This window comes from Panthera uncia, assembly GCF_023721935.1.
Source record: "Panthera uncia isolate 11264 chromosome A1 unlocalized genomic scaffold, Puncia_PCG_1.0 HiC_scaffold_17, whole genome shotgun sequence".
Classification (NCBI taxonomy): Eukaryota; Metazoa; Chordata; class Mammalia; order Carnivora; family Felidae; genus Panthera; species Panthera uncia.
Window position 1 is genome coordinate 112,496,817 of NW_026057577.1, and position 17,907 is coordinate 112,514,723.

Below are 17,907 nucleotides of genomic sequence, written 5' to 3' on the forward strand. Positions count from 1 at the left end.
GAGGGCTAGCCAAACAGATATGGTCATGAGCCTTTTATTGCCACACTTCTTATAGGATGGTCACTCTATGGAATATACAGGTAGGTAGGACCTTAGAGAAATCCTTCCCAAATTAAGTGCCTGGAGTTCACTGATGAAAATATCAGTGCTTGCAATAAAACGAGGTGGGGTGAGGGGAAAATGGTGTTTGGCTTTCTGTGAATTGGGCTGGACGAGAAAAGATGCTCATCAGTCAGTTACAACATGGAGCCAGCTAGTCTTGCTGACTGAGCATGCCCAGGATGGCTGTTGAATAGGAATTAAACCCTAGAAACCCTTCAGGGTTAGGCAGCTGGACAAGTGAATGGGGACTGATGTACCGTGGCTGAGAGAAAAGCACTCTCGGTCTGGAACATCTCTGGTGGGTCTTCTCCCCAAAAAGGTTAAGACAAATGATATTGTTTTAAAGAAAGAATCCCTCCTATCCACCACTACCTGCCAAAGGTAGCCCTGGAGGTGAAGGAATAAGTGAAAAGTTAGAGTCCTTTATAAGAAAGAGGTAATTAAGAAGGCACAGTGGGATGGATGCCTGAGTGGCTCAGTTGGTTAAGTGTCCAACTCTTGATTTCGGCTCGGGTCATGATCTCACAATTTGTGAGGTTGAGCCCCGCGTAGGGCTCTGCGCTGACAGTGCGGAGCCTGCTGGGGGCTCTTTCTCTCTCTCCCTCTCTCTCTCTCTCCTATCTTGATCACATGCTCTCTCTCTTTCAAAATGAATAAATAAGCATTGGAAAAAAAAAGAAGGCTCAGTGGGGAAAAGGTCCAAAGAAAAGCTGAAGATAGAGAACTTTGGGTACCCAGAGACTGCACACATAAAAACACAATCCACCTGACAGAATGAGGGAACCCTATGTTGGCAGGTAACAAAGAACGGGCCATAGTTGACTTCGTGTAACACTGACTATTGGCCTCCCCTGGCAACCTCAGATCCTGGGCCCCCAGCTCCAGAAGCTGGAAGAGGGCAGTGTCTGCAAACATTTCAGCAGCAAAGAAGTAAGAGAAATGTGGGAGGCAGTTACAAGCATCACATGAGTATTTTGGGGTAACTGCCAAAATTGTGCCAAGGGAGTCCTGAACCCAGGCCTGAACTGTGTCCCTGAGGCTGACATTGGCAGACACTCCTGCCTCACCCCTAGAATCCCAGGACTTAGTACCCAGCCCAGGGGCTCAGACATTTTGTTTTGTTTTATTTTGTTCTGTTTTTCAGATCTACAGAGAGGTATACTTAACAAATTTTTAAGATAGCCAAAGTATGCAAAATGATGATTTGATATACCTATACATTGTGAAATGATTATTCCCCCCATCAAGTTAATTAACAAATCTATCACCTCATATATTTATCTTTCTTCTTCTTCTTCTTCTTCTTCTTCTTCTTCTTCTTCTTCTTCTTTTGGTGAGAACATTTAAGTTCTACTGTCTTAGCAAGCTTCAATTATACAGTATATTGCTATCAACTGTAGTCACTGTGTCATACATTAGATCCTCAGACCCTATTCATTTCATAACTGAAAGTTTGTATTGATTATCAACCTCTTCTTATATTTTCCATCCCTTGGCAACCACATTTCCACTCTCTGTTTCAATAAGTTCAACTGGTTTTTTTTTTTCAATATATTATTATTTTTTTTTTTTGTAGGTAAGTGATAACATATAGTATTTGTCTTTCTCTCTCTGGCTTATTTCCCTTAGCATAATGCTCTCAGCTACATCCATGTTGCTGCAAATGACAGAATTTCATTCTCTTTAATTTTTTTAAATTTTTATTTATTTTTGAGAGAGACAGAGAGACAGAGCATGAATGGGGGAGGGGCAGAGAGAGAGGGGGACACAGAATCTGAAGCAGGCTCCAGGCTCTGAACTGTCAGCCCAGAGCCAGATGCGGGGCTTGAACTCAGCTGTGAGATCATGACCTGAGCTGAAGTTGGATGCTTAACCAACTGAGCCACCCAGGCACCCCCAGAATTTCATTGTATTTAAAGCCTGAATAATAATATATATTATATATATGTATATATATATATAATATATATATACACACATATATAATATATATACACACATATATATTATATATATACATATATATTATATATATACACATATATATAATATATATACGCATATATATAATATATATATATACACACACATATATATTTGTATATATGATTTGTTTCTTCAAGATTATGGTTTTGTTTCCTTTGGATATATACCGAGAAGTGGGATTGCTGGATCATATAGTATCGCTATTTTTAATATTTTGAGGAACTTCCATACTGTTTTCCACAGTGGCTGCACCAATCTACATTCCCTCCAACAGTCCATGAGGGTTTTCTCGTCTCCACATCCTCACCAGCATTTGTTTTCTTGTCTTTTTGATAATGGACATCCTAACAGGGGTGAGGAGATATCTCATACAGGTTTTGATTTGCATTTCCCTGATAATTAGTGACGTCGAGCACTTTTTCATGTACCTATGGGCCAATTGTATGTCTTCTTTAGAAAATATCTATTCAGCTCCCTTGCTTATTTTTAAATTGGGCTATTTGGCTTTCTTGCTACTGAGTTGTATGAGGTCCTTGTATATTTTGAATGTTAACCTCTTACCAGATATGTGGTTTACAAATATTTTCTCCCATTCCATACGTTGCCTTTTCATTTTGCTGATGGTTTCCTTTGCTGACCACTTTTCAGCTTGATGTAGTTCCAACTTGTTTACTTTTGTTTTTGTTGCTAGGCATTTTTTAAAATGTTTATTTATTTTTGAGAGACAGAGAGAGAGAGAGAGAGAGAAAGCACAAGCGGGAGAGGACCAGGGAGAGAAGGGGACAGAGGATCCGAAGTGGGCTCTGTGATGACAGCAGAGAGCCCTGTCACAGGACTCGAACTCAAGACCCACAAGATCATGAAGTGAGCCGAAGTCGGAGGCTCAACCGACTGAGCCACCGCAGGGCCTTTGTTGTTCAGCGTTTTAAAGGGAGCCTCCAAATCGAAGGCTCAGAACAAAGCTCACACGTCTAAAAATCTTACCCAAAGCCAGCTTCCCCCTTTGTTAGTTAGGTCCCACTTTTAAGAGCTTGATATGGTTTAAACACTGTAATTAGTGGCCCTCGCTTTCTAAGGCTACAATACTTGATAAGCAAAGCAAAACAGATGTCATTCAGGAGGCTTAGTTCTTATTAGGTGGTTGACTGATGAACTTGCTTCATAAACAATTTATAAAGTGCCTACTTCAGGAGCTACCCTGCGCAAAGCATAATGCTAAGCCTTTAGCAGGGCTAAGACAGAATAGATAAGGTGAGATTCTGGGCCAGGAGGACTATGAGACTCTCTTTCAGACCTGCCACCCTGTAAGGCTGGGGACATTCCCTCCCAGTCAGTGTGAAGTAAAGGGGTATGTAGTCCGACTCTGTGCTCCCAAACTGTGGTCCACGCACCTTCTGCTCTGTGAACTGATAAGAAGAGAAAATATTTAGAATTTTGTATGCCACTCTGACCTTGTTGTGACATTTTATTGTATTTTATAAAACCATCAGTGAACAGAGGATTGGGGGAGGAGGGAAGCCCTGATCCTTCACCACAGACCATTTGAGAACCACTGCCCTACCCTGCATGTCCCAAGCCTCTCTGGGCTTTAGTTGCCACATGCGGTCGCATTTGCACACAAACTCGTGTGTTCCTGGTTCTTTGTCCCTTGGCATTTGCAAAGGTCCCTCCCTCCCCACAACGTCCGTGAAGCCTGCAGGTCTGGGGTCCTCTGGAAATGTTTCACGTTTGTTCAAGAAGCCACTTCTTCCCCAGATGCCCACGGATGGACACTCCATTGAACACACACAGCCACAGGCAGGCCAGGGTGCGTCTGTCGCCCCCAGGGGAGGGCACTGTCTCTTGTTCTCTCGGCCCACATAGCAAGCTCCCCCGTCCTGCACTCCGAGCCACGCACACACTGCTATTGCCTTTTACCCATGGGGATCAATAAGCTGTGCAGGACCAGGCGGGGACTGGGGAGGAATGTTTCCCTCCTTCATCTCCAGCCCTAGTGGCCAATCACATCCTTAAATAGATGCCTTCGGGATCATGAGCCCCTCACAGCACAATTTCCAGTTAGAGCTGGCCAGTCCCGTGTGTCTTCCAGAATTTTCAGGGCTCTTTAAGGATCATTTTGTTATCTGGCAGCCTTCATAGGCTTCATACTTAAATGCCTGCTTTCATCTTCACTTAGGTTCCACGAAACCCCTTTCATCCGGTGACCTGAGAGCTGTGACCAATGATGCGGACAGCACAGGAAACAGAACTGTAACTTTTACGGTTACAAGTTCCCCTAGACTTGGGAGGTTGGTGCGAGTAAGTTCTGACAACAGCACAGAGGAGGTTTCCGTGTTTACGCAGACTCTGGTGAGTCCTGACATCCATGCAGCTGGGCAGGGCTGGGTGGCTGTGCAGGGTGGCCCCTGGCTCGCCTTCACCCTGTCAGGCCAAGCTCACGTGCCCCTTTGCCCAGGCAGTTACGCATTTCAGCCGTGCTGGTTTTCGATACCAGACATTTAGTAGTAGCACAGGATGACACAATTGTCCGAAAACGCTAAGCAAACTCAAACTCCGTGTCTAACACATAAAAAGGAATCCTTTTATCACGAAGACAGATTTTTAAAGGAAGCCCAAAGCAGAGGAGCGGGAATAACTCCTGCAGGACACGTCTGGGTAACATTTATATTTAATGCGTAAAATTATCAACATTATTTAGTATTGTATTGTTAGATGTGTATATATAAATCTGTATTTAATCTGTGGCCAGAACCATCTGTTTCAAACTTCACTAGCACTTTACCACCACCACCATCCACGTGCCTTTTTATTTAAATGGATAAGCTTTCTTGAATATGATTCTTGCATGCTGTTCACCCTTCTTTCTCCATTCTTAAACAGTGGATACGCGGATTCGATAGCTGATTTGGCTGGAGCGTTACGTGACTAGGAAATTTTAAAAAATCTGAAGTCATGTTTAGGAGAAATAGCAAGAGTGTCCACCTTTAACCTTAGAGCCATTTCTCTCCAATGTGATATGGGAGAATTGAATCTGGCTTTTGCCTTGTAATTGCCTTTGTCCGGGGTGCATGGAAGGGAGCAGATCATGAGGCAGTGCAATCTCTGAATGTAGCACTGAAAAGAGGAAGTATAAATTCTCTAGTTTAGGGGCGCCTGGGTGGCGCAGTCGGTTAAGCGTCCGACTTCAGCCAGGTCACGATCTCGCGGTCCGTGAGTTCGAGCCCCGCGTCAGGCTCTGGGCTGATGGCTCGGAGCCTGGAGCCTGTTTCCGATTCTGTGTCTCCCTCTCTCTCTGCCCCTCCCCCGTTCATGCTCTGTCTCTCTCTGTCCCAAAAATAAATAAAAAACGTTGAAAAAAAAAAAATTAAATAAATAAATAAATAAATAAATTCTCTAGTTTACAAATGCACTCTGGAGGAAGGAAAAAAGGGTTAGGATGAACACTGCAGTGTGTGGGGAGCTTAACGCATCAACACTTGCCCAGGGTCAGTTTGCATTTTAAATAATGACAGGAATGATATCAGTCCTATAAAGATGCCTTGGCTCTTGCCCTCGTTCTTTAAAAAACAAAACAAAACAAAATTAAAAAAACCCTTTTTTACGGTGATCATGCCAAGCATTAACTTCCACTGGTTTTCACTGCAAATACACAATCTTTTAGCTGAATGTGGTCTAACTAGGCTTTCGTGAATATGTAGCCAGGATCCACTAGGTTATGCTGCGGTAACAACTCTCAAATGTCATGACTGACAGTAACAAAAGTTGATTTCACGCTTATGCTGTATATGGGCTGCGAGGTGCCTACAGGTCTGCTGTGCACCTCTCCTTTATTCCAGGACCCAAGGGGAGGGGGCAGCCCCTCTCTTGGACACTGCTGTATTTGCGGCAGAGGAAAAAGAAGTGACACTAGAAACACACAATGACTCTTAAAGTTTGTGCTCAGGTATGCCAGGTATCACTTCTGCTCACATCTCGTTGACGAAAGAGTCACACGAACAAGCCTGATGTCCGCGGGGCGGGGAAGGACGGTCCTCTCACAGAGAGCAGACCCTGGATAATTGGAAAATGACAGAACACTCTACCATAGGGGGCTAGCCTGGTAATCTGAAAGCTGTTTATGATACATTTTCCTATGAAAACAAACCACTTTCATCATCCAACACCATTATAAACAGGCATTAAAACGCCAGCCTAGTTAAAAGGCTTGAGGGCAGGCAATAAAAGTCTTGATTGATTAAAATCCAATTATTATAAGGTTTTAGTTTTCCTCTCATTATTCCTTCCTCTTTAAGAACCAAGAGGCAAGTGTCAAAACATATTAGCAGTGGCAGGTGTTGCCTGGGGCAAGTGAGGTGTTAGATTGGGGCTCAGGGCTATAAGGGCCCTGCCAAGGGGTGTCCGGGACCAGAGACCTTGGGCCCAACTGTTGGTCTTTGCTGTGGGCACAGGGCAGGCTCATCTGGAAGCACAGCCTGGGCCGTGCCACAAGTCAGGCATGCTGAGAGAGGACTTTCATTGTTCTCGAATGGACCAGATGTGTGGCTCTTCTCAACATACAAGGCCTTTTCCTCTCCAAGCCAAGCACCCACCGTGCCAGCAGCCCGTCCTAGTGCTTTTGACTCAGAGGACAAAGGCAAGCTCCCTTCATTGTATACAAGGCCCCAGATTGTGCATCAAGTCTTGATGCGAGTATATTCCTGGACACGACAATTCCTGGGTCCTTGAGCAGAGCATAGGCTCGAAGACAGCATGTGAGATATACTTAGAGATGTAGAAATTCAGCCCAGTGGCCCACACTCTGTGTCTGTGGTGTGCGAGTGTGAAACGAACACCTCATTTATGAATCGGGCGCCCTGTGGCTGCCGCTTGATCTCCTGCTGACTGCTCATGGCTGACGAGAAGTCTCTTGGCTTCTGAAATCAGACCTGGATTAGCTCTGTGAGTTAGGGCAAATTACGTGTCTTTTGAACCCCAGTTTCCTTATCGGTAAAATGAAGAAAACAGTAGTAATGATAATTGAAACCATTTTGAACATTCATCATGTCCCAGGCGTTGTCCTAAGCTGTCTTCTGTACTACTGATGATCTCACTTTATAGGCTGGGATCCTAAAGCACAGGGAAGTTAAGCAACCTTCCCACAGTTACACAACTCAGGGGCAGCCGAGTCTTAACTTGAACCCAGGACTTCTGACACTAAGTCATGCTCCTATCCACCAGGCTGTCCTTTCCTCTAGGAGCGTGTATGGATTAACACAGTTGACGGGTGCAAAATGTCTAGGACACCATTCCACACGGAGCAGACACGAACTAAATGCTAGCTAAGGCTGCTGTTACCCTTTTTGTTCTTGGAAATGTGTGAGGTTCCTTTCCTCTCCCAGTACCTAAAAGACTGGTTTCACAAGAGGAGGCAATTTTCTGGGACACCAGAATTGGCTGCCATGTTTATGCTAATGTGCTACTGTGATCTAATGAATGGAAATGAGGTCATTAGAAGAGGGTGACATTTGCCTGTCACCTGTGACCCAATTACTGTGTCCCTTTGGGGGAGAGCCCCTGGTGTTCTGGAACACATTTCCCTGATGAGAGCAAGGGGCCTGAGGAAATGTCAGGTCCTCACTCCTGGATGGAGCTCTTCAATATTGAGCAGAACATCAGCTGGAAGGCAGAATGAGGCCAGGGCTGGGAGGCCTCCAAAGATCCTACCCCAATGGACAGAGCAAGGAGGACCCAGGGGAAGGACTCCTCCCCAGAGCAGCTGCTGCAGAAAAGTCGAGATGGTTTGCAGGATATGTTGGGCTAAATGCCTATGAATAAACATCATCGAAATACCCTGACTACTCTTTCACTACAATAGTCATAAAAAAAAAAAAAAAAAACATCAATAATGTGGGGAGAGGAGAGGGTATCCTGAGCAAACTCTGTAAGATAGACACCAAAGTGTGTCTCAGTGTGTGTCTGACTCAGTGTGTGTGTGTGTGTGTGTGTGCGTGCATGTGGTGTTTCTGAGTATGAAAATAACACATGCTTATTATAAAAATAAAATTAGAAAACATTAAAGTGGTACGTCTGTATTGTAAAAAAAAAAAAAACAGGATACCATCAATAAATTCAATACAACTGGCGTTAATCTGAAGACATTCAATTCTGTTTAGCTTGTGTGTTCAAAAATGTACAGTTTTATTTGTGACTTGGGAAGAGGAAGACACTTAGTATTTATCTTCCTAGCTTTCCCATTTCTAGATCCTCTCTCCTTTTTCACATGCAAATGGAATGTAAATCGTTTCCTAAAATCTGCAATTTTATGGCCTCTGTTGAATAGGATACTGCTAGAGACTCTGGGCCATTTTATCATGGCTCAGATTTACTACCCAGCAGCTCCAGAACAATTTGAGATATAAAAGAAGGGGCAGAGGCAGGCTTTGGAGGTGATGAAGATAATCAAAACCTTTTCTCTGGAATTACTTAATGAAGACATTTATCAAGCACGTATTACGTGCTTTGATTAGCCCTCTTCAGTTTAGTTGGTGAAAAGAGACATGACTCAGGCAGGAATCAAGTTCAATTGTAAAGGGAGTTTGGAACTATGCAGCCATGTTCATGTAAGCAAATGGCTTTGATTGCTTTCTGGCATTCTGTACCAGTTTTTCTAACTTCAAATTTTCAAATTTCAGTTAGCCAATAACCTGCTAAGTGTCCAATTGGGAGAATGTTTTAGGCAGTTGATGTTTGAGTTCTCTTTCACACCTTTACCTTAAAGGACTAAATTGTTTCCAGCCCTCTACCACTCTCAGCTGGGGAGGCAAAGCCACCGTATCAGTGTGCACATAAAACCCACATCCTTTCTTGTTTTTTTGATGGATAAACAAAAATGACCATTTTAATCAGTGACTCTGGATGGCTTTAGCTTGTGAAAGAAATCTAGGCACTCCATGATGCTTAATATCATACTTGATCACAATAATTGTAGGCATACATTTGTTACGTTATAGCTCAAAATATTTTCTTATCCCAGAATAAGCTCACCATTTTTTTTCAAACCATACCACGTCAACCTACCAAGATAATCAAGTAACACTCTTGTTTTTTGCGGTACTATCACATCCGCCTAAATGGGAAAAGCTAAATCACAGAACTTGTGCTGAAAATCTTATATCCTGAAGAATTAAACATACACCGAGAACGTGAATCATCAAATTTTTGTGAAGTGGAAACTTTTTACGTTTGTAGACATTTAGTGTTCATTTCAAAGAATGTGTGAACAAAGTATGAATCGAATTCTTTAAGGCACTAGTCTTTTCCAAGGAGAGCACAGGGCTAATTGAGTGATTTTCATTCTGGTGCTTGCTTAGATAATTTGAAATCATTAAAAAGCAAAGTGTTCTGGTTTTGAGGTTTTTAATGTCTGGCCTTTTTTCTTTTCCATAAAGCCAGGAATTGCATCTTAGCCATTGTGCTCTTGTGGCAGGATGGTCATCCATCGTTGTCTCTGCTGCGGCAACACAAACACAGCCTTCCAGGGCCACGCTTAGCAAACAATACAATGGATTCTGTGTTGTGAATTTTGTCCAATTACCTCTTCTTCCAGAGTCTCAGTCTGTTGCTCAAGATAACGCTCACATTTTAAGAAATTGCAAGCACATTTCCCGTGGGATAGAAATTAATTTATCACAACTTAATGGCGAACACAGTGGGATCGCTGAACTTTGGCCCTGTAGTTTTCTGAGCAGAGAAGGATCAGTGTCTTTGTGTTAATGATCACTCTGGCCTCCCTGTCCCTACTTTCCTGAGGTCTCTTCAGTAGCAAGCTCCATGGTAACTAGACCCAGTGGTCATTTTGGGCACTTCCCACCAGTGTTTTGTTTTAGTAATTTGGATTTTGCCATTACAAGTCACTGGATTATGTGTCGCCATATTTTCTACATGTAGAAATACTGCATTGTCACTTACCTACTCATTGTTCAAACTGGAAATTGGCTCATGGGTCCTGGCCCAGTAGCTTTGAATAACCAAAAATGTTTCTTGTTCTTAGAACTGTTGGCTCTTTCTCTGAAAAAGCAGATAGAACTAATATCCATTTAAATGAGAGCGGTTTATCTTTTCTCCTTGTATTAATTTCCTACGGCTGCTATAATAAATTGCCACAAACTTGGTGGCTTGAAATGGCAGAAATGTGTTATCTCATAGTTTTGGAGACCAGAAGTCGGGACTCCATTTCACTGGGCTGAAGTCAAGGTGTCAGCATGTTGTTTCTCCCTCTGGAGGCTCTGAGGGGGAATTCCTTCCTTGCCTTTGAAAGCTTCTGGTAGCTGCCAGTATTTCTTGGTTTGTAGCTTCATCATTCCAGTCTCTGCTTCCACCGTCGCTTTCCTTTCTCCTCTTTTGTCTGTGGCAAATACCCCTCAGCCTCCCTCTTGTACAGATGTATGTGATTGCAGTTACCTGGATAGTCCAGGGTAATTTCCAGTCTCGGGATCCTTAATGACATCTGCAAAGTGTTTGTCAAAGAAGGTAATCTTCACAAGTTCAAGGGATTTGGCTCTGATATTGGCCTACTACATTATTTAGCGTACTACATACACTTCTCTACAAAAAAGCAAGATGTCCCATACTACCTTCTATTTCTTCCGAATGAATTGATCACCTTTTCTACAATCTTGTTTGGTAGTTTAATTAAAGGTTTCCATGCTTTTAATGGCATAAAGCCCACGAAAGTCAATGTTTACTTCCATATAATGTGGATTTGGACCTTTCTGCCAGGGAGGGTTATAGATGGCTATATTGTTAGGCTCCTTGAAAACCTTGTTGATGTGGCATTTTTATGGAAATTGGCTCAGTCATGGAGGGGGCATGGGTAATTATTTGGACTTGGTTTTCAGTTGCCCATTTCTAGCTGGAGAGTTCCAGATATCACCATTTAGGAACTTAGGTTTCCTAAAAATGCCTCTTCTATCCATTCTCATTGAGGATAATCCCTTCTGGGACTTAACCCAGTTCCACTTTTTTTTAGCATGATGCCTGGGGTGCACCCTCTAAGCTGTGACTCCCTGGGCTGCCCCAGACTTGTGACCTCTTCTGGGAACCTTGAGCCCTCCATACCCAGCTGGTCTCTACACACGTGATGGTGCCAGCCCTGGTAAAATTAATAAAGGACACAGAAAGAAGAGTCATTTATCTGAGCTCATCCTTCAGGAGCACAGGACCTTGTTGTCATCCAAACCTTAGCGTATAGGACTTTTTGGTTAGCCCAAATGAAATCTTAGAGGCTTTACCATTCTGAATTGTTTGGCTTTCTACAGTCTCCTTTCTCCGTGAACATCTGCCCAAGATAGAGACTTTTTGGACACTTCTGTTTCCCTTGCTTCTTCTGGACAACAATTGTCCTATCTAGAGACTTGGACCTTTAACAAAGCCATCGTGTCGTGGAGAATCAAGTGAGTGGACTGTATGTGACCCTTTCTCCCTCCCCCTTTTCCCAGCTGACTCTAAGTCAGTATGGTTACTCTCTTCTCCAGTGGGAATTTCGAAGCTGTGATTGACTTTTAGGCCCTACTGTGGGAAAGATTAGTGTAAAAGGCTTATGCTGTGATTTTCTTATCAGGACCATAGGGAGCCACATTTACAAAGACCCTCGGAATGAAGAGATGCTCCAGAGTGCTCTAACCTGCCTTTGGCTGAGTTTGACAGTGTTATTCTCTTAACAGTCCTATCCGCGTGTACTTTTGTGGACCTACAGAATGTGCACACTATTTTAGGGGAAGAATGATCAGATTCTATATATCAGAGTGCTCCCACTTCACCCCTGGGTTCATCCAAGGCACTCTTAATGACCCTTAGCTCTCTGCCTTCAGGTTTCAAAAGCTTACCTTTAAGAAAATAGATGTCTGCCAGTCACCTTGGGGCCAGAAAGGGATTGCCTTCAACCTTGAACCAGGTGGAAACTCATTCCCACCTTCTTCCCTCTAAAGTCCTGTGAGAAAGTTTGTCCCTGATATACAATGGCAGTGGCATAAAAGAACTGAAATACAGTTTTTCTTTAACTTGCCTTTTGTAATAAATACAGTATATAGAATGAGCTATTTGTTTGAATTCTTACAAGCTCTAGCCCATAGTGGTTTTCTCGTCTTACACATACCTACCAGCTGACTTTTTACATTACTAAACTCCTTGAAGTTGGAGCGCACATCTTACGAATTTCTTGGTTGCCTAGAATCTTCACTGAGCTTCCCATGGTGAAGGAGCAGGACAGTGGAAAAAGCATGAATTCCAGAGTCACGTGGGACTGGATGAAAAACTGGCCTCTCCCACTTATTGGCTATGGGTGAATTATTTAAATGTTCTGAACCTCGGGGTGTTTTAAAATCTGTCAAATGGGTATAATGAGGCCCCTAACACAAAACTAAATAAAATGAGTTATACAATATACCTTGCAGAGTGCCTGGCACGTATGTAGGGCTCAGTAAAAGTTAGGTACTCTTTGTGTTTTTGTTGAATAAATGGTTAAGAAATGTCTTGGATCGCCTTATTTCTACTGCTTCCTGATATAAACATATACTTTATAATTAAATTTTGTAAAGCACTTGTTAAGTAGCTTGTTCATTTAACAAATGTTTTTTGAAATGTCAAGTATACGATGGTGAACTGATACTTATTTACAAAGCAACTGGAAGTAAACTTCTGGAGCCTGTGCCAAAATCCAGCCTAAAACTTTATGAGAGAAAATTTATTTTATTAAGTATGTTTTAGGAATTTCTAATTATTGAATATTTTCATGCCATGACTCTTTTTAAAAAAATAAGTCTAATCTTTCATCTTAACCAGAATCCTCTGATGTCCTTGTGAGGAGGTGATTATTGAGGACTTAGATCCTTTATTGAAAGACCCAGAAATGCCCAGGGCATGTGGCAAAAGACTAATTAAGTTAAATGTATATTTACAAGTGAGATATTAGTCTGTATTTTAATGCAGCAGTGGAGGCTCAGAGAGATTAAATGACCTGCCCAAAGGCACAGAGCTGAAATTGGGTAGCATTTATATTGGAATGTAGGCCTGACCAACCCAGGGTTCAAATTCTATTACACTCCTCTGCTTCCATTTTTATATCAGTGGGTGTCCTTTTCCTCCTGGGAGGAAGAAGAGTCATAATTCAGGCAGTTGGAGCCAAAGAGGCCCCAGTAAAGTGATCTAGGAGAAAGGGCTCTTATCTGTAAACATGGATATATGGCTTCTGGTCTCAGCTCTCTTCCCAGTTAGGCTGGTGATTACGGGGGGAGATGGAGAGAAGTTCCCTAAATTTCCAACCTCTCTGAGGTTCTCAGCAGCCTCTCAGCTGTAAAATTTAACCCATCATAGAAAAGTCAGGAGGGCCCCTGGCCAAATCTATCTCTTTGGCCTCTGACAAATGTTTTTCTTTGTGGTTCTGTAGTCATCAAGGATATGAAATCCAGAAGGTTTAGGTCTCGGAGATCCAATCGTTGCCATCACATTATCACTTCACATAAAAAGCACTACTCGGGTCTAGGATTTTGACCTATGTATTCACCCACTTACAGGTTAGGTAGGAGTACCGCCTTGTTAACGTATTAGAGAAATGGACATAGTTGGAGGTGGGGGGTCGGTGTATTGGGATAGGAAACCACCATTTCTTGATGTCAGAGTGCCCAAGGCATTTGAAGGTTGTCCTCACTCCCCCGTTCTGCACACACTTAGTCATCAGAGAACAGAAACTATTGGTCTCTAACTGAAGTTGATATAGTAGAATACTATGGGATTTACTTTTTTAGATTTTTTTCATTGTTATTTTGAAATAATTTCAAACTTACAGAACAATTGGAAAAGAGTACAAAAAGTCCAGTATAGGGGCGCCTGGGTGGCTCAGTAGGTTAAGCGGCCGACTTCGGCTCAGGTCATGATCTCGCGGTCCGTGAGTTCGAGCCCCGCGTCGGGCTCTGTGCTGACAGCTCAGAGCCTGGAGCCTGTTTCGGATTCTGTGTCTCCCTCTCTCTCTCTGACCCTCCCCCGTTCATGCTCTGTCTCTCTCTGTCTCAAAAATAAATAAACGTTAAAAAAAAAAAAAAAGTCCAGTATACTCTTCACTCATATTCCCTGAATGTTAACTTTTAACTGTCTGCTTTATCATTCCCTCTCCACACACACACACACACACACACACTTCTGAAATTTTAAGAGCCACTTGCAGACATGACATACCTTTACCTCTTTTTTTAAGTTTATTTATTTATTTTGAGAGAGACAGAGAGAGGGAGCACATGTAGGAGAGGCCGAGAGAGAAGGAGAGAGAGAGAAAATCCCAAGCAGGTTCCACACTGTCAGTGCAGAGCCCCCATGCCGGGCTCGAACCCACGAACCATGAGATCATGACCTGAGCCCAAACCAAGAGTTGGTCCCTTCACTGACTGAGCCCCCCAGGTGCCCCTGAGGTACATTTACCTCTAAATACCTCAGTGTATATTTCCTAAAAACAAGGCCTCTCTCGTGTAACCACAGTATAATTTTCAAAATCATGAAATTATCGTTGATACAGTGTTATTACATAATCTATAGACCTTATTCAAATTTCACAAGTTGTTTCAGCGAATATCCTCTAGAAAAAAGAGTATCATAGACTATCCTAGAAAAAAAATCCACAGCGTAAAACATAGCATTTAGTCATCAGGTATCCTTGGTCTGCTTTACTCAGAGACCATTCTGCAGTCATGCTGACTTTTGTGACATTGCCAGTTTTTGAGGAAAACAGACCAGTTATTTGTAGAATGTTCCTTGGTTTGGTTTTATTGAATGTTTCCTCACAGTCAGATTCAGGTTGTGTGCTTTGGCGGGAATTGGCACGAGAGATGCTGAGTTTGTTCCTGCTTCATGTCAGGAGACACTGATGCTCATTTGGTCCTGTCACTGATGGTCTTTTATCAGTCTTTTAGCAGTTTTTCTGGTTTCTCCACTGAGAAGTTACTATTTTCATTTTTATAATTAAGTATCTCGTGAGGGAATACTTTGGAACTGTTTAAATCCCGTTTCTCATCGCAACTTAGCTTACTAGTTTAAGCAACCATTTAGGATTCTCACCTGTGAAACATTTATTACTGTGGTGATTGCCAAATGGTGATTTTTCTCATTCGAATTTTCCTTCTGCATTTACTAGTTGGAATTCTATAAAATGGAATTTCTTTTTTAATGCTTATTGTTTTGAGAGAGAGAAGAGAGAGTGGGGCGGGGGCAGGGAGAGAATCACAAGCAGGCCCCTCACTGTCAGTGCAGAGCCCGACACAGGGCTCAATCTCACAAACCATGAGATCATGACCTGAGCTAAAAATCAAGAGTCAGACACTTAACCAACGGAGCCACTCAGGTGCCCCTACAAAATTGAATTTCTAATGGCATTCCAGAAGGACTCCACCTGTAAAAGAGAAAGTATCTGGGCTAATCTAAATCCATGGGAAATAAAAACCTCCCTGCTCCTCTCCCCCTAATCTTAGAGCCCAGGTATTCAGCTAAGTGGCTTATCTCTCTATATTTAATACAGCAGAAATTTGCAGAGCTGTTGGAAGTTGTTCCTAAGGCCACTTTGGGGTAACAAAATTCCTAATCCTGTCTGAGATCCTTCTCTCCTCAAGTTTACCTTACACCTTTTTTCCCCATAAAGTCTTGTTCTTCTCCCTTTTCCAGCTCTCTCCCATCACACACACACACACACACACACACACACACACCCCTTAGAATCTGATTCTTAAAGCTCACTGTCTTCTAAATATTAAAGACTCTAAGTTCCTTCAAGGCATGGCTGACAAGTTGACATTCCACACACACACTTACTCCCTTTTACTTCTAGCTCAGACGTTCAGTTATCTGCTGTCCTGTCTTGAAGCTCAGACACTCAAGCTGATCTAATTTAATTCTCTCACTCTCCAGCATAGAATAAGTCAATAAGTTTTTCACAATTTCTCACTTTTTGAATGACTTTTCAAAAACAGAACTACAGCCAACCTCTCCTCCAGTAGTCTTCCAAAGTATACAGCCTCCTCTCCAATTACTTCCCTCAAATTTCTGACCTTCATCTCAACTGTTCCCATCTATAAGAACCATTCTTCCCCTGGGACAATCATTCCTCATCCTGTAGACATCAGAAGACCCTTAGATTATTCCAATAACTTATTATATATTTTTCAGAGAAGTTAACTTGTACTTAAACCAGAGAAGTGAAAGATAAAATCAACTAGCCTCCAAGAATTTTTTTCTTCCTGGTCAATAGACTGTGTTACTTTTAATATTAAGGAGCTAGATGTCTCTTTCCTTGTAATAGTACACATCTCTCAAGCAGAATGGGAAACTTTAGGAACCATTCTCCAGTCCAAAATCCATGACATAGTCACCTGTGAATGAATACATTTATGATGAATATTTTGTTATAAATCTTAAGCTGATAATAGAAATAGTAGAACTGCTAAATAAAACTGACTTGTTTCCCAGAAACTTATAAGGAAAAACTCCAATTTTTCATGAGTAACCTTGCTTCTTTATGAGAAACAATACTTTCTTCTCCTTGTTTAAAATCCCTAAATGACTGCACTTCCTTGTCTTATCCATGAATAGGAAAGGAATGAGAAACTCGCCAACAGGTTTTGGCCACTGTGGAAACAGGAAGCTTATATTCCATGGAAACTCATAGACCCAAAGCCTTTCTAGAACTCTGGTTCTAGGTACGTCCATTGTGTCAGCGTTGAGCCACAGCAATACACAGCCAGACTCCTGTTAATTAATACAGTATTTCCAAATACTGACTGATGAAATGCTCTGTAAATTATGGGATAATGTATGCTAGGCACTGCTGACATGGACATAAATACCTTGGAAAAACCTACCTCTAAGTTCAGATATTATAGAAGGCAGGTCAGAAAAAAAAAAAAAGATGTGACCTATCGGAATGAAAGGGTTAACCATTTTATCTCTAGTCTTCCTTTCTGTGATTAGAGTTTTAGAACTTTCAGTCACTGTTGTTGGAGGAAGGACTACCCACATGCTATCTGAACAACCAAACCCTGGGTAGAGCCTATCTCCATCAGCTGGGCCACAAAGGACATTGATAGGCAACAGGCATTAGAGACTTAGATGAAAATATTGAAAAATACCTTAAGCAAGGTGGGAAAATTTGAACATCAATAAGAATAACAATTGCAATAGAATGAAATACATCATACATTAAAATTCATGAGTTTATAATGATCTCAAAACAAAACAAATGTTTATGTTTGGATATTGGAATCAGGGAGCTCATTTTTCTAAAAATCAGTATAAAGGGAAAGAATCAAGTATTTATCCTGTCTTTCCTACATATACTGCAGCATAGCATCAGTGTAGCCGAATAGCTGATGAGGGAAAATTCTTTTTAGAAGACTTTCAGGTAAGAATGAAGAAGGAATGTTTAAAATATCATTGCCTTGCCACTGCAAAAATCAGGTGTTTAAACAATCATATCACTGACTCTGTAAAATTATCACATGACCAGGCTGGTGGAGAACTTTAAAAGAGATGGATCAACCTGGAAGCATTTGAATTCACCGATTAATCTTAACATATCCAAAAGAGAAGCAACCCAAAATTATTTTGTCTTGCAATGAGATGCACAGAAAATATACAATACAACCTGTAAAACATTCTTAACAAAAACTTGAATCTGATTCTTATTACACTTCTAGATTTAATTACTAGTATGTTGGAAATGTAGGAGACAGAGGAACATGTTAACACCATTGGGATGCAAGCAACAAAATCCAGAATGTAGGAAACTCTATAAGACAGATGACCCAA

The 17,907-nt window shown here is 41.9% G+C and overlaps 1 protein-coding gene across 1 annotated transcript in view; it reads left to right on the top strand.

The window, feature by feature from the left end:
• LOC125934586 (chondroitin sulfate proteoglycan 4-like) overlaps positions 1-17,907 on the top strand; it is a 70,440-nt gene that overhangs the window by 45,095 nt on the left and 7,438 nt on the right. Inside the window, exon 8 of the mRNA XM_049648073.1 lies at positions 4,265-4,437. Within this exon, the coding sequence (XP_049504030.1) occupies positions 4,265-4,437 (173 nt within the window). The remainder of the gene's footprint in view (positions 1-4,264; positions 4,438-17,907) is intronic.